We start from the raw sequence: 20,091 nt of genomic DNA, 5'->3' as shown, positions 1-20,091 counted from the left end.
TTTTTTCAGTAGAGCTGTCTCTTCATTTATTGTTCTTTCGAGACAAAATTGGGTGAACTGGCTCTCACTAGAGCCGTGTTGCTCCTCAGCCCTGTTTCTCTTTTCCCTGTTGCTTCCCTGTGTGTCATCCTGCTTTGAGAAGATGACTTCTAATCTGTTAAGAAGATGGTGCTATAGAGATCTGAACACTTAATGATGAATGTGGCCATTGAATTCAGGCTATTGTTACCATTGTCTGCAGCACAGGCGCGAGGAGCGGAGCATGGGATAGCATCAGGATGTGCAAGATGTCTGAATTTCAGAGCGTGACCCAAATTTTCCAAAGTCAACAAGTCTTCCTATTGACTTCTGGATAGAAATACAAAGCCAGGCAGTTCACTTGCAGGTATGCCCCAAATTGCAGAATTCAAAAGCAGCCGAGCTAATTTGGAAACCAAACAACAGCAAACAGAAGACAACTGGAGGCCGTTTCCTTCAATCACATTTATTTATATAGCTCTATAGTTTTGTATATAGAAATCCAATATCTTAAAAACCTCTTCTTTTAATTTTTTCCTGCTGTTAATGAGAGTAATAACTAATAGCTTGCCTGGGGACTGGTCTCTAGGCTGGGTTCTTCCTATGAATAGAAGCAAGCAATTACATCAGGGGATCACATGTTTACCTGTGGCTTAACTGCTTTATTGGACACTCCTGATTGCCAGGTCTGAGACAGAAAGCTGGACTTCACTGTATGTAGGAGGAAGAAAGAAGCGTGCAATGAATGCCACGTTGGGATGTAGCACACCTGGTGACATAGAGATGTTAGCATACCTTTGTCTTTCCTTGCTTGCATCTTGCTTCTCGCTATCTGGCTGTATCACGGTGTTTTATTCCTGCCTCTGTTCTCTGTTGCTCAGCCCTTATTTCTAACACTCTTTGAGGGGTGTGTGCAGAGCAGAGGCAGTGTTGCAGATGATGGGATGATTGGTGTCGTGTGAAACAGCCATTTCTGTTCTCCTCCTTACTGAGTGGCAGCCAAAGTAATCACATGCTGACCTGTCCGGGATGTCCATCTCTCCCTGCTGGATGTACAAACATCTCCCTGCCCTTATATACATGTTCAAGACTTTGACTTCAGAGTAAACAAACTGATGCTGACTGCTGTTAAGCTTTTTTCCACTCGTTTCCTCTGGGGAGGGGAATCTGTACTACAGATGAAAGTACAGCAGCTGATGCTTGGTCATTAACATGGACTGCACTGCTGGCTGTAAGTGGGTGTAACATATGCAATACGTGAGCCTACTGGAGTCCAGAAAACTCCAAAGCCATTAGTTTGGATGTGATCAGGTCATGCTTAGAGGTCACTGAAGTGCTGAGCTCATCTGAGGTCTGGTGATCCCTGCTTTGGTGCTTGTGTTCATCAGCAGCATCGCTGCTTGTACTCAGCATCAGAATGTCCATTTTAATGAGCAGATAGAGTTTGAAGAACTTGCTGTAGAACTTCACTGGTCCATCTGTGCTGAGGAGCCATCCTGGCTACCAGAATGGAGGGGAGAGCTGTTGGCGTTCCTAATAATTTCCTCCAGGATAATGAAGCCTTGCTTCCATCTTCACAGAAAATAGTAAGCTCTTTGAGCCAAGACTCACAGCAGGAAGGTAAGAGTTGCAGCACAGAAGAACCTTCACCAGGCTGCAGCTGCTGCCTGCGTCGTGGTTCCTGCCTGCAGCAGAGGCTCCAGGCACCCTGTTCCAGGTGTCCTTCTGCAGGGCTTTGGAGCAGCTGTGAGCAGAAGCTGTAACTGGGGCTCGGTAACACTGTTTCAAAGAGCTGGATGTGTAAATGATGCAACCTTCTCTGTTTCTCAATGGGTCGCTTGTAATGTGTGCACAGTGCAGTTGGTTTCCTGGTTTGTTTTCGTTACGGCTGCCATTGAGGCCCTGCTGTAGGAAGCCAGGAGCCTTGTTCTTTATGAAGCCGGTGGAACAGCTGTACCTCTATCCATCACCGGGATAAATAGGATCCAACAGCAGAGCCGGATGTTTCTTCCTCTGTCTCACTGGCAAACGTAACCAGCATCCTTCCTTGTAAGCCTGTCATTGAGTCCTGGTTGAGGTAATGAGAAGATTTTTGCTGAAAACGACTGAAATCAAAGAGAAGTTACTGAAGAAGGCTCCGCCAGACACCAGGTCATCTTCCTGCTGCCGTTACCCCAGAGCTGTCAGCCTGCCTGCAGGCGATGTGGCCACCAGGAATGCCACGTGGAAATAGCTCCTGGTTAGCTGCTAACTGGTTCCTTTGAGAGCTGAGCCCGGTTTGTGCTGAAGAAGGTGCCATTCTTTGAGCATTTGTTTACTTATTTATCGAGGTCAGCAAAGTAAAGACTAATTATGGGGTTTAGACTAACAACGGGCATCTGATCTATGAGAGCTGCAGAGTGTGAAATTAAAAAGCAGAGTGGCTTCGTGCTATTGTTTGCTGGATGAAAAGCTCCCAATGTGCAGATGACTCCTGAAGATTTTTCATTTCATCACAGCCATTTAAATGTTATTTGTGAAGCTCTGCATAATAGTGAGCCTAAAAGTTCACGAGGGCAAGCCTTGGCAACGTAAATCTGATCTGAATGTCAAGAGATGCCGCTTAGCTTTTCCCAAAAAAAGCAATTAGTCTGGCATTGGGCAGTTGGGTATCGCTGTAGTGGCTTTGGAATATGTGATGGTCAGCATCTCCTTTAATTTCCAGAGGCTTTGCAGTTGTTCTTGCAAATGTTCGTGTGGCACTAACAGAAAGTCACTCTTGTTTCGGAGCTGTCTTTGTGTTAAATTCAGGAACGCGTTTGTCCTCTGGGTGGATTTGAGTCCGGTCACACCAAACCCTGCAGGTAAAAGAGCATTGGGCCACTATGACAACAACACAGGAAACTTTCCGAAAGGAAGGTTTGGCAGGATTGAGCAATGTGTGCTTCCAGGAGATGTGCTGTAACCGGAGATCACGTTGGTGTGCGCGGCTCAGGTCCTGCTGGCAGCAGGCTGCAGTGGCTGGAGGGCTGCATGCTAATGAAGGATGGGGGAAAGCAGCCCCGTGCTCCTGCCAAAGCACCGCTCCTTACCTTGGTTGTGAAGACCGAACGCCTGGCTGAGATTTCAAAAATGAGTTTCTCGTAACGCTGACGGTAAAAGGTTGAGGAATGTGGTCATAACCAGTCAATTGAAACGGCGTTCTTCAGCGCTTCCTTGGCTTTATGTTAAGATGCAGGAAATGCTCTTTCCGTGCGGAGGGGCCGGCAGTCCGGGTGCAGCATTCATCAGTCTTTGTTAGTGCAGCGAGCTGCCTCGATGAACAGTTCATTAACCAGGAGAAGCAGAATCGCCCTTTTAATGCACTGCCGTGGCAGTCAGGCCTTGACAGCGAGCACAAAAACTCGGGGGGTGAAGCTGGGAGCTCCAGCCTTGCCGCTGCACCGACGCTCATCTTTCCCAGTCCTTTGGGAAGAAGCATTCCCTTAAATGCTGCTTTGTGAGAGCTTTATTTAAGATCGCTCTGTATGTAGGATCCCGCGGTTGTTGAGCAGATAGCTCAGATTTTTTAAAAAAAGCATCCCAATAGCTTGCACATTTAGGAAGAAACCCCTTCTAACTCTTCTAGGCACCTCCAGAGGTTTGCTGCAGCATTAATTTGTTTCGTTATAAAATATGTAAGGTGAAGGTAACAGTTAAAACCAATGCCCCGGGGCTCTGGCAGCGCGTGGCTGCTGGCACAGCGCTGGGACGGGGCAGGCGTGTTCCCAGCCGTCGGGGCACGCTCTGCAGCAGCTTCAGAGGCACAGATCCACCAGGAATAAACCAAAGTCTGCGGGTTCCTGGTCCCTGGGGTGCTTGCTGGGAAGGGGTGGGCCAGGAGGATCTGTGCTGGCTGTAGCGCAGTCCTAAGGGCTCTGTTTTCGGATTAAAGCTGAGCTGTTCCCAGGCCCACCTTGGGACTGAGGCTGCGGCGAACACCTGGAGATCGTTGGTTCCGCTCCTTCCAACCCCTCTCCTCGCTTCTATCAGCAGAAGATTAGTTTGGGGCAGGCATTTGAGGCTTCCTGGGAAGCAGTTGATAGTCGGGGCTTTGGTGCTGTCGTCTAGAGCCTGATCTCTTGTTCATCCAAGCCCTCCAGGAAATGAGAAACATAAGCTGCAGGTATGTTGCTGCGTATCCGCGGAGCGCTGCCTTTCTGGAGCGCCCAGAACATTGAGGCCTCTGCAACCCTGCTCCTCAAAATGGCTGCCAGATGTGTTGGCTCCACAGAGCTCCCGTGAGCCTGACACCACGAGTGCTGAGGTTACCAGCTCCATCCTGGCGGCGTTCTTCCCTCAGGCCTCCAGCAAAGCACTGCAGGGCTGAGCGCACATCACGGTGGCTGCGGCGCCTTTGTCGGAACAGCAGCGTGCAGAGTGTTGGGACTTTGTCTAAACAAAAGAAGCGTGTTTGTTTTTTTAGCTCAGGCTTAGGAGCCCAGGCTGAAACACCCCGTGTGATTCCCCTGTGCTAGGGAAGCTGTGAGCTGGCTGCCCGTGCTTGCGTGGCTTCTCAGCAGGGCCAGTGAGCTCCATGCCTGTGCGCCCATGCAGCAATCACCTTGTGACCCAGCTGTAGGTGTCCCTGTTCACTGCAGGGGGCTTGGACCAGATGGCCTTTAAAAGTCCCTTCCAGCTCAAACAATTAAATGATTCTCAGTCATTGCTGCTGATGTGGGGAAAGGGAGCTGCCAAGCCCTGCGAGAGCGCATCCTTTGGGCACGGGGGGTAAACGTGCTTAGCAGACTTTGTGTCGTCATCTCCAGCATCGATAGGCAGAGCTTTTAGAAATGTATCTTAAAGCCATGCTGCGTGGTAGCTAGCTGTTTATCTGACAGCGTGGATGTTTCTCTTGCAGCAGTCAGCAGTTTGCTGAAATAACAGAACTTTACGCTAAAGAGGCGTTGGAAAGTACTGGAGCTAGTAGGATTTGTAAGGGAAGTGCAGCATCTAACATATGCTGCTCTGCCTTTAAGTGAGGGGGAAAAAACTCTCAAAATAGTCCTCCTTACTCCTTCATTTAATTTGCTTTGATTTATTTCTAGAATCAAAATGAGAATGTCCTTTTGACGTAATGCTGTTTTTATAGTAAGTACAAGTCCATACGAGTAGGATGCATCTTGTGCTTCACAGGCGAGGCAGGCTGTATGTGGTGACGCTTCTGGGAGCATTCGGGCTGTCCTAAGATGGAGGGTGATTCCCACCATGAAGTTGGTGTGCCCAGGCGTGGAGTATGTGAGAGGCATCAAGCTGAGGGAAGCATTAGGGTTAGGGGGAGGTGTACGTGTGGCACAGAAATAATTGTCCATTTCCCTTTGCTGTTCAGTACTGAACTTCTGGAGCGTTCTGCACGGTGGAGATGAAATGGATGTCATGGAGGACAAACGTCACTGGTGACAGAGCTGCCCTGACTCGGGCTACGTGGAGATGAGATGTTCCAGAAATAACAGTAAAGCGTTGCTTTGTGTTTCTCTTGCAGCAACCCTCCACTCAGCGAGGAAATGCTGCCTCCAGGGGAGTGGATGTGTCACCGCTGCACCGTGCGAAGAAAGGTAAAGCCTCTCGTGAGAAGTGTGCTCTGTGCCTCTCAGCTGTGATTCTATCATCTCCTCTCCCCTTCATGTCAGCATACGTAGTGCCAGAGCTGCTCTTTATGCTCACAGTTATGAAGGGCTTTGTTTAGAAAAGGCTTCAAGAAAACCAAAGTGTATTGATGAGACCATCCTGATATTTTAATATTGTTACCAAGAACCACGAAACTGAAGCGCCTGACCTGTTTGTGTCAGGCTGTGCCTTTTAACCTGCTTTCCTTCCCTCCCATTATGGAAAGGAGGGAGAACTGAGGCACAGAGGGAAGGGCTCCCATGCTGGAGGAGGTGAGCTGCCTGCAGGTGCAGCAGGAGTCCTGTTAATGCAGCTTTAGCATCGGGGTTGTGTGAATCTGGTTAATGTGTGTGGGGTTTTTTGGGTTTGATTTTTTTTTTTTTTTTGAAATGTGACTTCACAGCAATTGCACATCAGCAGAGGGTGAAATCACAGCGAGTTGTGATTTCCTGGGCTGTTGATCAGGATGGGGAGATGACTGTGCAAGATTGTGGCTTGTCTTCTTTGCTTTGGTACTCTTTGTCCAGGAAGCTGTCTTGCACAATGTAAACATCTTATCACTGTGACTACATGAGGCTGTGTAACAGAGATTTGGGAGCTCTGCTGAACTATCTAGCAGTTGTTCTCTTGAAGTGACACCCAAAACAGATCTTTTGTTACCGAAGCATTTCCCTTGTTACGTTTCCAGGGTACTGCTCAGGCATCTGCTGACAGCAAAGATGAAGGTCACAAATGTAATAATATTCATATAAATTTCAGAAGCACAGCACCAACGAAAAGACTTCTCTGTATTAAAAATCTCTCCTTTTACAGAACGTTTCATAGTGATGGAGTAGATGGGTGCTGGCAGGCACTGGGGCATGGTACTTGGCCATGCAGCTGCCCCTGCCTGCAGAATGGACCTCTCAGTGATGGCAGCGTGTTGTCTTCCTCTGCTGCAGTTCTCTCTGCCCACCTTGTTCATGAGTCCTGGTGTCAGGAGATAGCAGAGTGTTTTTTATGATGTGCTTGTATTCTCCAGCTGACCTTCTCGTTCTGTAATGGGTTTGGATGCACTGCCAAGGTTAATAGACTGCATCGGCAATGAATGACCTACCATGGAGATTCTCAGTGTTGGCTAGCAAAGTAAACAGAGTTGTCTGATCAGACAGGTACTCAGGGCTAGATGCTGTGAAACATTGTCCTGATCTGGACTCCAGTACAGCTGTCCTGAGAGGAGAGAGGGAGATGCTCATTTTCTTCCCTACGCTTGGTGTTCCCTTCAGCTGTTCTGTCATCTGTATGTTTTTGTCATCTGCAATCAAATTGCTTTTGCTAGGTCAAGGCTTTGGTGACTTCCCGGGTGAAGTTGTAGTAAGTGGCTCAAGCTTTTTCAGATGCTGTTTGTCTTCAGTTGCTTGTTTGTCAAGGTTGATGTGCTCTGTGGCCTCCATGATAAGCCTGCCTATTCATGTCGTGCAGAAGCGAGAACAGAAGAAAGAGCTGGGGCAGGTAAATGGATTGGTGGACAAATCTGGGAAAAGGACCACCTCCCCAACCAGTGACGCAGACCTGTTGGACAGGTCTAGCAGCAGCATCAGGGCTAATGCGCATGCCAGGATCTTGGAAAGGAGAGCAAGCCGGCCTGGCACTCCCACATCCAATGCCAGCACCGAGACCCCCAACTCAGAGCAGAATGATGTCGATGAGGACATAATTGACGTGGATGATGACTCTGCCATTGCAGAAATGGACTGTGGGCAGCCCCAGCTGAAGCGACCGTTTGAGCTTCTTATTGCTGCTGCCATGGAAAGGAACCCAACGCAGTTCCAGTTGCCGAATGAATTGACCTGCACCACAGCACTTCCAGGTGAGCAACGGGTTGCCCGCTGTCTTGGCGGAGGTGTCTGCAGTTGCATCCTGCTGCCATCTTGCCTTTGTTCCTTCTCCACTCCTTGTTGATCCTGGTGAAAGCAAAAGGTGTCCTGCTGTCCTTGGTCCTCATCCAGCCATCCAGCAGTCCTCTTCTAACTGCAGCAGTAGGTGGCCTCTGATTCCACAGGATGTGGGGTCACTCTGGTAGCTCCATCAGCATTGAAATGGATTCTTTCTGCATTCAGCTGAGTCTAAATCATCAATCTGAAGAATTTTCCAATTGTGCAATTACTTGATTTTTAACTCTTAGTATGATATCACTGTATCAAGTAATGACTTGGTTGTTTCCGTGACTCCCTATAGATTAAGCTTGAAGTATGACTACCTTTAGAGCCAATCTCTGTCACTTAAATCTAGATTTAGTGGTTGAAAAGGGCTCCTTAAACAGCTCCTTTTTGGCTTTTCTAGTTGCTTCTTCCTGTGCTGTTTATACATATCTACCAGGAACCAAATCTCTGCTGTGTGGGTAACCCAAAGATTTTTTTAAATTTTCTTCCAGGTACTAGCAAGAGGAGGAGAAAGGAAGAAACCACAGGAAAGAATGTCAAGAAAGCACAACACGAGTTAGACCACAATGGTTTGGTTCCTTTGCCAGTCAAAGTCTGCTTCACATGCAACAGGTACTTAATTCTTCCAGGGAAGCTGTTTGGTGTAACTGCACCATTCATGGGAACAAAGTTCTTCCTGAGAAAAGAAAAAAAAAAGACCAACCTCTTATCTTTCCCATTTTCCTTCACTATTTACTTATGATCTTCTATGCAAATAAGGGAATAATAACCTTTGCTAAATAGCAGATGCTTAATGACAAGTGTAGCCATGGCTTCTGCAGTATAGCATAGTGTGAAGGTTTTAAAGTGTAGCCTGAAGAGATTGAGCCATTTTGCCTTTGGTATTTTTCTACTAAGAAAAAATCTGAAGTGGTGATGGTTTAGAAAGCAGAGATATTTGTTTATGGCTCATAAAGAAAGAATGTGAAGAGGTGACCTTTAGGAAATAGAAATATACAGAGAGAGCTATAAACCCAAGGCAAACAGGAGTATTGTGCTGCAATGGTAAATCTTAAAACTAGTTTAAAGTACTGCTGTGTTTTTTTTTTTTTTGTGACTGCAGAAAAAAACACACAGATATATCCCTACTCAAATTGTCAGCAGAACCAAAGAAGTACTTTGGGAATCCAGTCAGAGTGAGTGTTCTGGAAAAAAAAATAATAGCCTATATCTGAGATTTCCTTCTGATCTTTTAAGTCTTGCTCTAAACAAAGCCACTTACAACCACTGCATAAGATCAGCTTGAGAAGTTGCATACGTGAATCTGGACAGGTGCTTGCTGCTTCCCAGCACCAGCATCTCCTGCCAAAGGACCAAGAAACCCTCGTGTGTTTGGGCAAGTCCTTTCACCTCGAGTGGGTCTTGCAGAATGTCCATACAGATCAAGTTACAAACCTGAAGCTTAATTTTGGATGCAAGTAGCATAAGGGATTTGGTAGGGAAAGATAAGTTGATGTGGTTAGCCAAGCTTGCCCTGCACATTCACTTTAGACTCTCTGTTCTGCATGGGAAATGAGATGTGACTCTCTCTTTGCAGGAGTTGCAGAGTGGCACCTCTAATTCAGTGTGATTATTGCCCTCTCCTGTTCCACATGGATTGTTTGGAGCCACCTCTTACTGCCATGCCTCTGGGTAGATGGATGTGCCCAAATCACATAGAACACGTGGTGGTAAGCAGGACTGTGATTGCAGTATGGTAACTGGATGCTGGAATGGAACCTGGCAGGTCCATTAAAGGACAAAGTACAACAGTGTAAAACAGCTTCTGAGCTCTTATTGCTCCCTGTAATGCTTGTAAAGCTCCAAAGGAATATGATGCTGCTCTCTGCAATAAAATATAAAGATGGGGAACTCCTTGTAACTGAAGCTGACATCTCAGAGTGTGACTCACTGTCAGTTTCTCTGGTTTTCAGATTGGCCTCCTTAGGATCTAGATGAGCTTCCAGAACTGCGATACAAAGCAGCTCAGTGCTACAAGTAGGGGAAGCCATTCTTTGCATGCTTAACCCAAAAAACTTTCATTCCAAGCGGGCGCTTTCATTTGTGGAAAAGCGTTGTGCTTGAGACTCAATACTCAGAAAACAGGGGGCTGGAACAAAGGGCTTGTGCCTAGAGAAACTGCTTCTGAGAGCACAGATGCTATTTAGTAGGCCTCTGAGTGCTTTTGTCTTTGCCTCCAGCAATGTGCCCTTTAACAGAAACAGTGCTGCAGGAAGTAAATAGTGTAAAGCAGAGCCGATGCTGTACTGCCGGTGCTGCGAGGCATTATGACAGTCTTAGGGAGCCTTAGTGCCCTGCAGATCCCTAACTACTGTGGCATTATTTGATCACCCAGCTGAACCAGAAGAACTTGACCCTGAGTAATCGGTGCCGAGTATTTGACCGGTTCCAGGACACCATATCTCAGCACGTTGTCAAAGTGGATTTCTTAAACCGAATCCATAAGAAACATCCTCCGAATCGCAGAGTTCTTCAGTCAGTGAAGAGAAAGGGTTTGAAGGTGAGTGTCAACAAGTAGGTTTAAATGCTAGTTTGGAAGGGAAACCAGCATGCCCCATAGGGATAGCCTTGTTGGGGCAGGAGAAGGTGGGGACCGAATGAACGTGTTGGTGAGATGTCTGGAAGTCAGCAGTCAGGGAAGTTATTTTCACTGCACATAGGGTTTAAGAAGCTCTGTTTTTTCCAGCACCTATGATGCTCAACTATGAGAAGTGAACCTTTAAATCTAGCACAGGCATGGGAAGTCCAACATCAAACCAACCTAAGGTGGCCATAGAGTCAGAATCTGGGCTGCGCTGTGTTCCCTGCTGAACCTCAAGGAACATCTCTACCAGAATGCCTGAAAAATAACATGTGGCTATCTAAAATGCTTCCCCTCTTTTTCTTTCCTTGCCTTTTCTCTGCATGATTTTCTTGTGCTGTAGCCACTATGTTATGCTGAAGTCATGCCTGACCTGAGGGAATGAAACCTATTAATTTCAGCATAGCTGCATCAATTTAAAGTACTCAGTACTTGAAACTTCTAATGTATTGTCTGCAGGATTCCTTTGGGTCAGAAAACACCAAACACAAAGCACAGTGCTGGTTAGGCACTTAATTTAACAAGTCATTCTTGAGTAATTGTTCTCATGTGTGATCTTCTTTCTCTCCAATGTAGGTTCCTGATGCTATAAAGTCCCAATACCGGCTTCCACCCCCGTTACTTACGCCTGCAGCAATTAGAGATGGCGAGCTGATCTGTAACGGGATCCCTGAGGAACCCTTGCAGAAGCACCTTTTGAACACTGAGCACTTAGCCAGCCAGACAGAACAACAGGAGGTAAATGAAGTCAAAATGCTTAGACTCTGTCTGTAGTTGCTTTGGTACAACAATCTTTTCCCTCTCAGTTGCCATCAGAGCAGTTGTCAGGGAAACCAGTCTCAAAATCGTATTTCTGAAGGTGATAGCTTGTCTTCTCTCTGACACCCCTTGCACATTAAAACTTCATTTTGGTATTCCAGGTGAAATGTAAAGCCCTCCTCATCTGACACTTCAGGAAAGTGGTGAAATATTTCTCTGGTCTTAACAGTGTCATTGAGGGCTTTCTGTCTAGATGTCATTTTTATTTCCTGGCTGAGAGGACGTAACTTCCAATTTGATTATGTAAGGCTGCTCTCTGACACATTTGCTTGTGTGTTAATGTCACATTACTGGGCAGCATTTTATTGCTAATAACCAAAGACTTCTAAATCAAGCTCAAGTGATTGTTTAAATCTTGTAGGAAATTTCTTGTTGGACTCCACGATGCGAAGGCATCGAGTCCTGATAGTTCTTTTGTATGGTGTGTGCACACTGACCTTCAAACTTTGAGGAAATCTTTTGGTCATCTTCAGCCAGGTGTAGAAGAAAAGATGCTCTCATCCTCTGCCTTTAGCATGAGTTAAATCAGCATTTCTTTCCAGCGTGCTATGGAGTAAGCTAAAGGGTTTTGTTTGGAGAGAAGCCCCTGTTAGTGGAAAATGTGAATGTAACTAGCTGAAGAATTTGCAACACTTTCAATGCAGAGAGGGGGAAAGGTCTGGGAGCAAAGAGTTGCCTGCTGCCTTTCCCCTCCTGTAATCTCAGCTTCTCTGTGTGCTGACCTCTGCACAGAGATGAGCAGTGCGCATCCAGAGCCTTCTGCCACTAGTAGACGAGCTCAGAGCAGATGCTGGGTGCCGTGCAGCTGGATCCCTTTGAGGCGGCCGAGCAGTGGGGTGGTGGAGCTTCGGAGCACGGTCTGCCTGCAGAGCTAACGTGTGGGTTTTTTTTCCCCTTTCTCCCAGTGGCTCTGTAGTGTTGTTGCGCTCCAGTGCAGCATATTGAAACATTTATCTGCTAAGCAGATGACTTCACTTTGGGACTCTGAACAAACAGAGAAGGCTGATATTAAGCCTGTTATTGTGGCAGACGGCGCGCTCGCCAACCCTTACCAGGCAGCTGACAAGGCACCCACACCTTCCCTCTATTCCATGTCATCCTGCACCTCAGGGATTACCACCCAGAATTCCTTGAGTTCCTCACAATCCCAGCAGACTTTGTCACAGGAAGATGTCAACTGCAGCTCCTGTCTAGATAAACCCAAGAAGGTGTCTTCTTGCGGGACTTCGAATGGGCCGACAGCCTCCGACGTGAAAGTGAATGGTCCTCATTTCTATGGCGTTTCATCCGAACCTTCAGCACAGTTGCCTGACTCCCAGAGGCTGACTGGAGCTGGTAACACAATACCTGTTTTGTCTCATCGGCAAACGTGGCCCAGGCCCCTCACGCCCCCAGCGACTTGTGGACTTCTGAATCACACCATTGGAACCATTGTCAAAACAGAGAACGTAGGAGGACCCGTTTCTTGTGCACAAAGGGGTTCTGTGCCAGTCACAAGCATGCCTACTTCCATATCGAGCTCCTGTGCCAGCCTGGAGACCACCAGCACTTTGCAAAGGAAGAACGTGCAGACGCAGATAGGACCGCCGCTGTCAGCGGACCTGCGATCCATGGGCTCCCCTCTGACTGCCACCAGGGCTCTCACCCCTCCCCAGGCTGCAGGAGATGGGATCTCTGCTGTTGGATCCACAAACAGATTCTGTTCACCAGCACCACCTTCAGGTAAGTGCCCAGCAGCTGATCTTGGCCCCAGGGTGGGGAGGTGTTCAGCTGAGTGCTGTTTCTGGACCCGCAGGCTCTCGTTTGATGGGGAATTTCTCTTTCTGTAGAGAGCAGGGTGGAGGTTCCCAAGTCTTTCCTGTCCTAGGTTCCTTCGCAGGAGCTGTGGGATGTGTGTACCTGAGAGCAGAGTTCTATCCTCAGCATCAGGACAGTGGATTGGTAGTTCAGCTCTGGGAAGCAGCAGTAGATTCCCATCCCTTGGCTGCTGCCTCCCTGTTTGCTCCGGTGCTGCTGTAAAACTGCCAGTTGATTTTTAGAGCACCACTTGGATTGCCAGACAGGCTTTTCCCCAAGCACCTCTCACCCCCTGATGCTCTGCTCTCTCTTCTGATGATGGCTATGTCCTCTCATGCTAAGTCTGCAGTTGCACAACGCTGATGTGCAGGAATGTGACTTGGGAAGTTGTAGTGAGTTTAGTACCTGTCACTCTGCTCACACAGATACTTATGATTTACCACTCTGTCCTGGGCCTTACCCTAAAATCTTGCTGTTAAAGGGCACAAACACATTCATCAATGTAAAAACATCGAGTGAAAAACACGGAGAGCTGAGGGTGTGAGGGTAGCATCTCTTAATCCCTACATTTTTGCTAGAAGAAGCTTTCACTTTCCTTTTGCCTCCCCGCTACCAGCCCAAACCATTGGATCCTTTGTGCAGGTTGGGTTTGAAGCAAGCAGCAGAGCTGCCTGTCACTGCTCTCCTTGCAGCTGTAGCTGCTCGGTGTGGGTTTGGGTGGAGTGCAGTGTAGGCAGCATCTTCTTATTGTTCTTAAAATTCCTCTTTTTAACTTCGGAGCGTTAGCTTGTGCTTGGGAGCAGCTCCCAGAGCAGCTGGCATCCCTGCTTATTCCTGAACCAATACAGTCGTTCTGGGGCTGCTGGTTTGTCCCCTGCTTGGAAATGCAAGGCTGGGAGGCCTTCAGGTGCTGCAAGGTGATGTGAAGGATGAATTCTGCCCGTGACTGTCACGTTCTTACCAGTGAGCCACACCCCGGAGTTGGTAATCGTACAGAAATCAAAAGGTTGAGGCAAACGTGTTTTTAATGCATGTTCAGACCTGGACAAGCTGCTTAGCAAAGTGCTGCAGGCTTAGCAGGCTGCTTCAGCTCTGGGGGCTCAGTGCTTATCGGCCAGGGTCTGTAGCACAGCATCACTTCTGTCTCTCGTTGCTGCTGCTTTGATCAGGGAGTGGGGGGCTCGGGTTGTTGAAGTGCAGAATTCCTCCAGAACAGAAGGAGATAGAGGCTGAGAGCCGGTGCTGTATTCCAGGCACACGTTGACCTTTGTGTGAGGGGAGGAAAGCTTGTGGTCTCTTAATTGGGGCCCATTTCAAAGTATGGCTCTGTGCAGAATTAGTCACTCTGAGCAGCGTGGAAGCTGGGAGCAGCCTGAGGGCTGGGCATGTGTCTCGTGGACGTCATGGTGACATATCTTCTCTGCCCCATTTTCCCTGTAGATGGTAAGGTCAGCCCCAGCACCTTATCCATAGGAAGTGCTTTAACTCTACCCTCATCGCTCACTTCGAACTCTGCAGCCATGTTGGACCTCACCAGTTCCCTGAAAGCATTTATGGATGGCGGTGAGTATTTGGTTTATCACTCTCTGCTAGCACTGTGTGTTTGCTTCCTGGGCATTTTCTCTGCTGAAGGAGTTCCAGAGATAAGGAAGGGTTGCAGTCAGGTGAGGGAGGGGCAGGATATACGTTACCTTAAACGTGTCATATATTTCCCTACTAATAGCGTTGCCAAGGCAGCGAGACCAATGGAGGGCTTCTGCCTGGAGCTTTTCTGAGGAACAATCAGAATGCTGTTGCCTGGGCTTCTTTCCAGGTGGAATTCACATGCAGGAACCTGCAGCCCTGCCGTGTTGTGGTGCTAGCTGTGCTCCAGAGGTGTTCCCAACATGCACAGAGCCCGGCATCTCCACGCCTTGGAGCTGAGCAGTCTCTTATCAGCTCTGCTCATTTCCTGATTGATTCCCGCTTCTGTCGGTCTTCTCCTGGACTGGCGTAGTTTTTATTTGCCTTTTGTTGCACTTGGCAAGAATTGCCACATCTTAGTGCAGTGACATCAGGAGGAGGAGATTGCTAACCAGCAGTCATCCACAGCACAGCGAGGCAGGCTGTTGCCAGTGCCTGTTTCTCAAATGGAGCCTTTCTGGATTTGCAAGTGTGATGGCCCTCTTCTCGTGGGTGAATCCCAGCTGCTTAGCTCAGCCAGACCACCCCTCTGCCATCAGGAAAGGCTGTTGTGTCTCTGCTTCTTCTGCTTGCTGTTTTAACTGTTGCTGGTGCCAAAAAAAAACCCTTGGAAACAGAGGTTAGCCAGCCCGCTTCTGCTACCAGAAGGCAGATCTCCATAGGGCTTTACAACCAGAAATATTTCAAAGCTATCAGCAACAGATCTGCTTTAGAGCTTGTTAATAATCCTGTCTGAATTACCTTGTTTTGGTTAATTGACCCTGCTGTGAAAGCACGTGACTCAGGAATGAGAATAGAGCTGCTTCAGAGGTGGTTACTGCTGCAGTGCAAAGACTTTATGACTAGATAACAAAGCTTCAAGAGAAGGAGCCAGCCCACTGCCCAAAGGGGCAATGTCTGCCCCTACAGCCTTGTTGCTTCTGAGCTGAAACAGCAGATTTTCAACCTAGCAGTCCTTATTGCCCTGAATTTCTGAGCCCTGAACTTCTGCCTGCATTGCAGCTTTGCAGCCATAGCTGACGCTCTCTATGTACTGCTCACGTGAGAAGTAAGAGGCCACCTGTATGTGACATTCTCAGTACTGTGGAAGTTGTTGATCCTTGCTGTTGAAGCACGTGGCAAGTCTGAAAGCTGGACTGTGAAATCCACTGCAGCTCAGATGGCTCCTTTCCATGAATAACTTTACTAATTGCTTTTTGTTTGTTAACAGAGATTGAGATAAATATGCTGGATGAGCAGCTGATCAAGTTTCTGGCCTTGCAGAGAATACATCAGCTCTTTCCTTCCAAAGCTCAGTCTCTAGCAAGCAGTGTCAGTGCCCATCAGCAATCTCCTGTGGCAAACCACATTGAAGGTAAGAGCAGCCCTAGAATAGCTGGGTTATGTTGAGCCTTATCCTTCTGGCACTTCTGCCTGTTCCTTGAAGGAGATCTTCACTCTTCCTTTGGTATCTGCTTGATGCTGCCTTTCTTTCCTTGCATTCCCTTCTCTGGATATCTGCTGACCAGGGACGCTGCCAGGTCCCTCTGCTAACTTGTTATGCAGTGAGAATACCTTTAGTAATGTGTCAGTGAGGCTTCTGATTTTCTGAAGATCTTCAGTGATGTTATGTTTTACTCATCTTAGCACGAGATGGGAAGGTTCCGTTGTTCTCCTCTCCCCATCTTTGAGATGGGCAAGAGAAACATATTTAAGATAAATATGCTGATAATCTCCACAGGCCTGAATTCAGCTCTGGTTGTGGGTTTTGGCATTACTAACAGCACCAGCTGTATGGGGAACGTGGCTTCCTGTTCCTCTGCATGCAGTCATTCAATGGGATCTGTTTTCAAGCACTAAGTGGACAGCCTTGTTGTGGGAGCAGTTGTCTGCTCCCCCTCTGCTAGGCCTGAGGCTGGATATCCAAGATAAGGTCTTTGGAAGTCTGCTGGCGTGGCTAACCTTCTTCTGAAGCTCTGTGCTTGCCTGCTTACTTGCTGCTGTAGCATCACAGCGTTCTCTAAATGCTTTGTTGATCATCATCTGAGTGCTGCTGTAGAATACAGCACCAGGCTGTGATCGGAGCTGCTTTCCTGTGCTGCTCCAAGCAACCAACTTCTGGAAATTCTTCAGCACTCTGCCTCCCAAAAAGCAGATTGATGCTGTCTTAACCCACGGCCCTTTCTGGACAGGATGGATGCATCCAGCTGACTATTCAGCAGTACTGACAGTAGATTTCAAACCTTTTGTGAGCCCTGTTGAGTCAGCAGAGCCAGACAACTGAAAGGACTCGTGCGGAGGTGGCAAGCTGCACATTTCAACTGTGCCAAGTGCTGCACGTCCAGGGATGCCACTCAGTGTGGCCACTGTTCCTGACATAGGTGACTCTGCAAGCAGTCTGATAATCCTTGTGTTCTGCTCTTTGATTTCACGCTCTTGGCATAAAACTGGCCTGCAGATGTGGTGTCAGAAGAGGCTCTGTGTGTATAAGGGGCTTATCTCCAAGAGACAGCTGCTGAAATCCTGACAGCCCTGCGTGGCCTGCAGTTTGATATCTGTTCCACAGAAAATGATTTTCTGCCCAGTTAATGCGAGTGTGTGAGAATGAATTGAACCTGGCTGCCAGGAAACTGCTACAGGGACTGACCCGAGGGTAAAGCAGTGTGCTCAGTACGTCAGTCCGTGCTGGGAATGGGGTTAATCCCTGGACAAGGCTGCTCAACCTGTGCCTTTCCTGCAGCTTCTCTAGAAGTGGAGCTGTGATGTTGGTGACGTTCACCAGCAGCGGTTCTTGTAAGCGGTGCTTTGCCAGCAAGGCACATGGCTAACAAGATTAGCCAAAGCAGGAGAGGTGAAGAAAGAAGTTAGGAGTAGTGAGCTCCAGTTCTCAGCATGGCTCTGCTGCGTGTGCTCTGCAATTGCATGGCTTCCCTGGGTAACTGGGAAGAACGCTTCTCCCTAACGATAAGATGCTTTATCCACAAACGTTTCTGGAGGGTTGGAAAGCTGGAGCTGAGGCTAAAGCTGACTGCATCCCCCCTAGGATCTGTGCTCTCTGCTGGCATCAAGCAGCCCGTGGAGCTGATAACATTGTTCAAGTGCTTTCTCTTTATCTTGCAGCGCAAAGAAAGGAAGTGCAAGCCCGGGCAGTGTTCTACCCTCTGATGGGCCTGGGGGGTGCAGTCAATATGTGCTATCGAACCCTCTACATCGGGACAGGTGAGTGGCTTTTCCCCAGTGCCACCTTCTAGATTCAGAGTGGCTCTCCCTGGCCCTCTCCGTGTGTTCCAATGGGAGGTGGGTGCTGCTGCTGGGATTCCTCACTAACAGAAACACAGAAGTCCCCCGTGCAGCAGAATTTTTGCTCTAGGGCCGTGCCTTTGTAGCCTAGTGGGCACCAGAACGTCTCTCAGCAGAGAGAAGAATTAAAGCTTGCTTGTGGATTTTGTTTCTCTCTGCTCACATCCCTTTGGCACTCTAGAAATGGCCGGGAAACACCTAAACCTGCTCAGCCCTCCTGCCTGTGCAGCAGCTAGCTCTCCCTTCCCCCACTGAAACTTTGTTCGAGGCTTATCGCAGCATTATTCATGCAGGCCTGGGAGTGCGGACAAAGGCAGTTGCTCCCCTGTTGTTTTGCTAATTGAAGTTTAATTCTGTCTGTTGTTCTCTGCTGCCTGGCAGTTCTTTTTTCTTCCTGAAATGAACTGAGCATTTTTGTCCTCCCCATTGGCAGGAGCCGATATGGATGTGTGCCTTACAAGCTATGGTCACTGTAACTACGTGTCCGGCAAACACGCCTGCATATTCTACGATGAGGTGAGAGCCTGAGCCTTTCTTTGCTTGGCATGCATGGCAGTGGGAGCTGGAGATACAGGCAGCAGGTTGCCTTTGTGTGGTGCTCCTTTATGGGACTGCAAAGTAGGAGCCAGAGCTGTGAATGGTTTCACTCCACGAAGGCTGCATCAGCGATTTGTGTCGAACCCCTTTCTGAAGCACAGAGCTCTGCCAGCATGGTTGCTCTGAGCGAAGTGCTTGTGGACAAAGACCACGAGTGAGCCCTGTCACTGCTGGCATCCAGGGAAGGAAAATAGCACAGAGATGGTTTGATCCTTTTTGACCTGGCTGATATTTAACTAAAATTTTAGTGTAAACAGAGAGCTGCCTCTTAACTACCATCCAGAGATGAGTTTGTTCATGGAGGAAACAGACCAGTCTGCCAATGGAAGTGCCACTGGAGATACAACTCCTGTTTAACCATCAACAGCAGTAGGCAGGGAGGGGTTGTTTGTGATCAGTTCCTTCTTCTCCTTGCTCAGAATACGAAACATTACGAGCTGTTGAACTACAGTGAGCACGGGACGACGGTGGACAACGTTCTGTATTCGTGTGACTTCTCGGAGAAGATGGCTCCCACTCCTCCCAGCAGTATTGTTGCCAAAGTGCAGAGTGTGATAAGTGAGTGTCCACACAGCCCAGCCCCTGTCATGCCCCGGGGACCCATCCGAGCTCCTGCTCCCCTCTGCTCAGCTTCCTCTTGCGGGGCTGCTGAAACGGATGTGCCCGTGTCCCCCTGGGGCAATGGGACACCTCTTAGGGCTGCCCTGGGAAACCCTTCCTCTTCCATCTGCTGCTGAAGTGCCTCCAGGCTGGAGGCTTTGCTCCTGGAGCACCCCAGCAGCAGCCCCAATGGGCTGAAACAAGCTCCTGCCTCGAGCTGCCCCAACCTGATGTGCTTTTTCTTTTCCAGAGCGACACAAAAGCAGGAAGCAGGAAGAGGAGCCGCATGAAGAAGCCGCCGTGATGAATTCGCAGGCACAAGGGCAGCATCGGAAACCCTGCAACTGCAAAGCCAGCAGCTCCAGCTTGATAGGGGGCAGCGGGGCTGGCTGGGAGGGGACAGCTCTGCTCCACCACGGCAGTTACATCAAGCTGGGCTGCCTGCAGTTCGTTTTCAGCATTACCGAATTTGCGACCAAACAGCCCAAGGGGGACACTGCCTTAGTACAAGACATGGACTTGGAGGAGAAGCTTTCTCTGAAACCCCACCAGGTGCCCGTGCTGCGCTCCAACTCTGTTCCCTAGGAATTTCGAGGAAGAGAGCTTTGGAGATGAGGAAACGCCCTCAGACTCTTTGCAATGCAAAACTGTACAAAACCGAGGTGGGATTTTCTATGTCAGCCCAGAGACTGTCCACACGCCGTTTGCATGAAATGAAGAACGTTTAACTTTTTTTAATTTTCTTTTTTTGCTCAAGTTTTAGGGGCATTTGCACATATATTTGTACTATACATTTCATTTTAAAAGGAAAACTGCAGCGAGAGCAGGACGCGTCGGAGCGAGGGGCGTCTGAGCCGAGGACTCTCTCTGACAGATCGTACCCACGCAGTTGTAAAATAATCAGAAACTTGTTCTATTTTGTGCCAGTGACAATAGTTTTATATTAAAAGAGAAATACAGTTTTCATACAGCAAATCTATACAATATCATTGTTTTATTTAATGTAAAGAAGCGCTCTTCTTCCCACAGTTACGTTTCCCATCCCTCCCCGCTCTGGTTGCACTACAGTAGCTACTGTGTATTGGGCAGTGAGAAACGAATTCTTTTCCTGGTGTCCATCCTCTCTTTTTT

At 48.3% G+C, this 20,091-nt stretch overlaps 2 protein-coding genes across 2 annotated transcripts in view; both read left to right on the top strand.

Annotated features, from left to right (window-relative positions):
- DHRS13 (dehydrogenase/reductase 13) overlaps positions 1-710 on the top strand; it is a 2,678-nt gene extending 1,968 nt beyond the window's left edge. Inside the window, exon 5 of the mRNA XM_019621870.2 lies at positions 705-710. Within this exon, the coding sequence (XP_019477415.2) occupies positions 705-710 (6 nt within the window). The remainder of the gene's footprint in view (positions 1-704) is intronic.
- A 4,739-nt stretch (positions 711-5,449) lies between these two features.
- Positions 5,450-20,001, top strand: PHF12 (PHD finger protein 12). Its single transcript, XM_010722121.3, has 13 exons — positions 5,450-5,591; positions 7,105-7,492; positions 8,057-8,177; positions 9,142-9,274; positions 9,940-10,104; positions 10,762-10,923; positions 11,910-12,726; positions 14,242-14,364; positions 15,695-15,838; positions 17,584-17,682; positions 18,197-18,279; positions 18,780-18,918; positions 19,211-20,001. The coding sequence occupies exons 1-13, from the start codon at positions 5,541-5,543 to the stop codon at positions 19,543-19,545; spliced, it is 2,760 nt and encodes a 919-aa protein (XP_010720423.1). The 5' UTR covers positions 5,450-5,540; the 3' UTR covers positions 19,546-20,001.
- Positions 20,002-20,091: the final 90 nt, after the last annotated feature.

Source organism: Meleagris gallopavo, chromosome 21 (assembly GCF_000146605.3).
Source record: "Meleagris gallopavo isolate NT-WF06-2002-E0010 breed Aviagen turkey brand Nicholas breeding stock chromosome 21, Turkey_5.1, whole genome shotgun sequence".
NCBI lineage: Eukaryota > Metazoa > Chordata > Aves > Galliformes > Phasianidae > Meleagris > Meleagris gallopavo.
This window is presented reverse-complemented; position numbering and strand designations above follow the sequence as displayed.

What these genes read in the sequence shown, in the direction of transcription:
- PHF12 (XM_010722121.3), top strand. Translation starts at nt 5,541, where the DNA reads ATGCTGCCTCCAGGGGAGTGGATGTGTCACCGCTGCACCGTGCGAAGA. An exon ending in GTCTGCTTCACATGCAACAG is followed by an intron (nt 8,178 to 9,141) that starts GTACTTAATTCT and finishes CTCTCTTTGCAG; the next exon opens with GAGTTGCAGAGTGGCACCTC. An exon ending in TTCACCAGCACCACCTTCAG is followed by an intron (nt 12,727 to 14,241) that starts GTAAGTGCCCAG and finishes TTTTCCCTGTAG; the next exon opens with ATGGTAAGGTCAGCCCCAGC.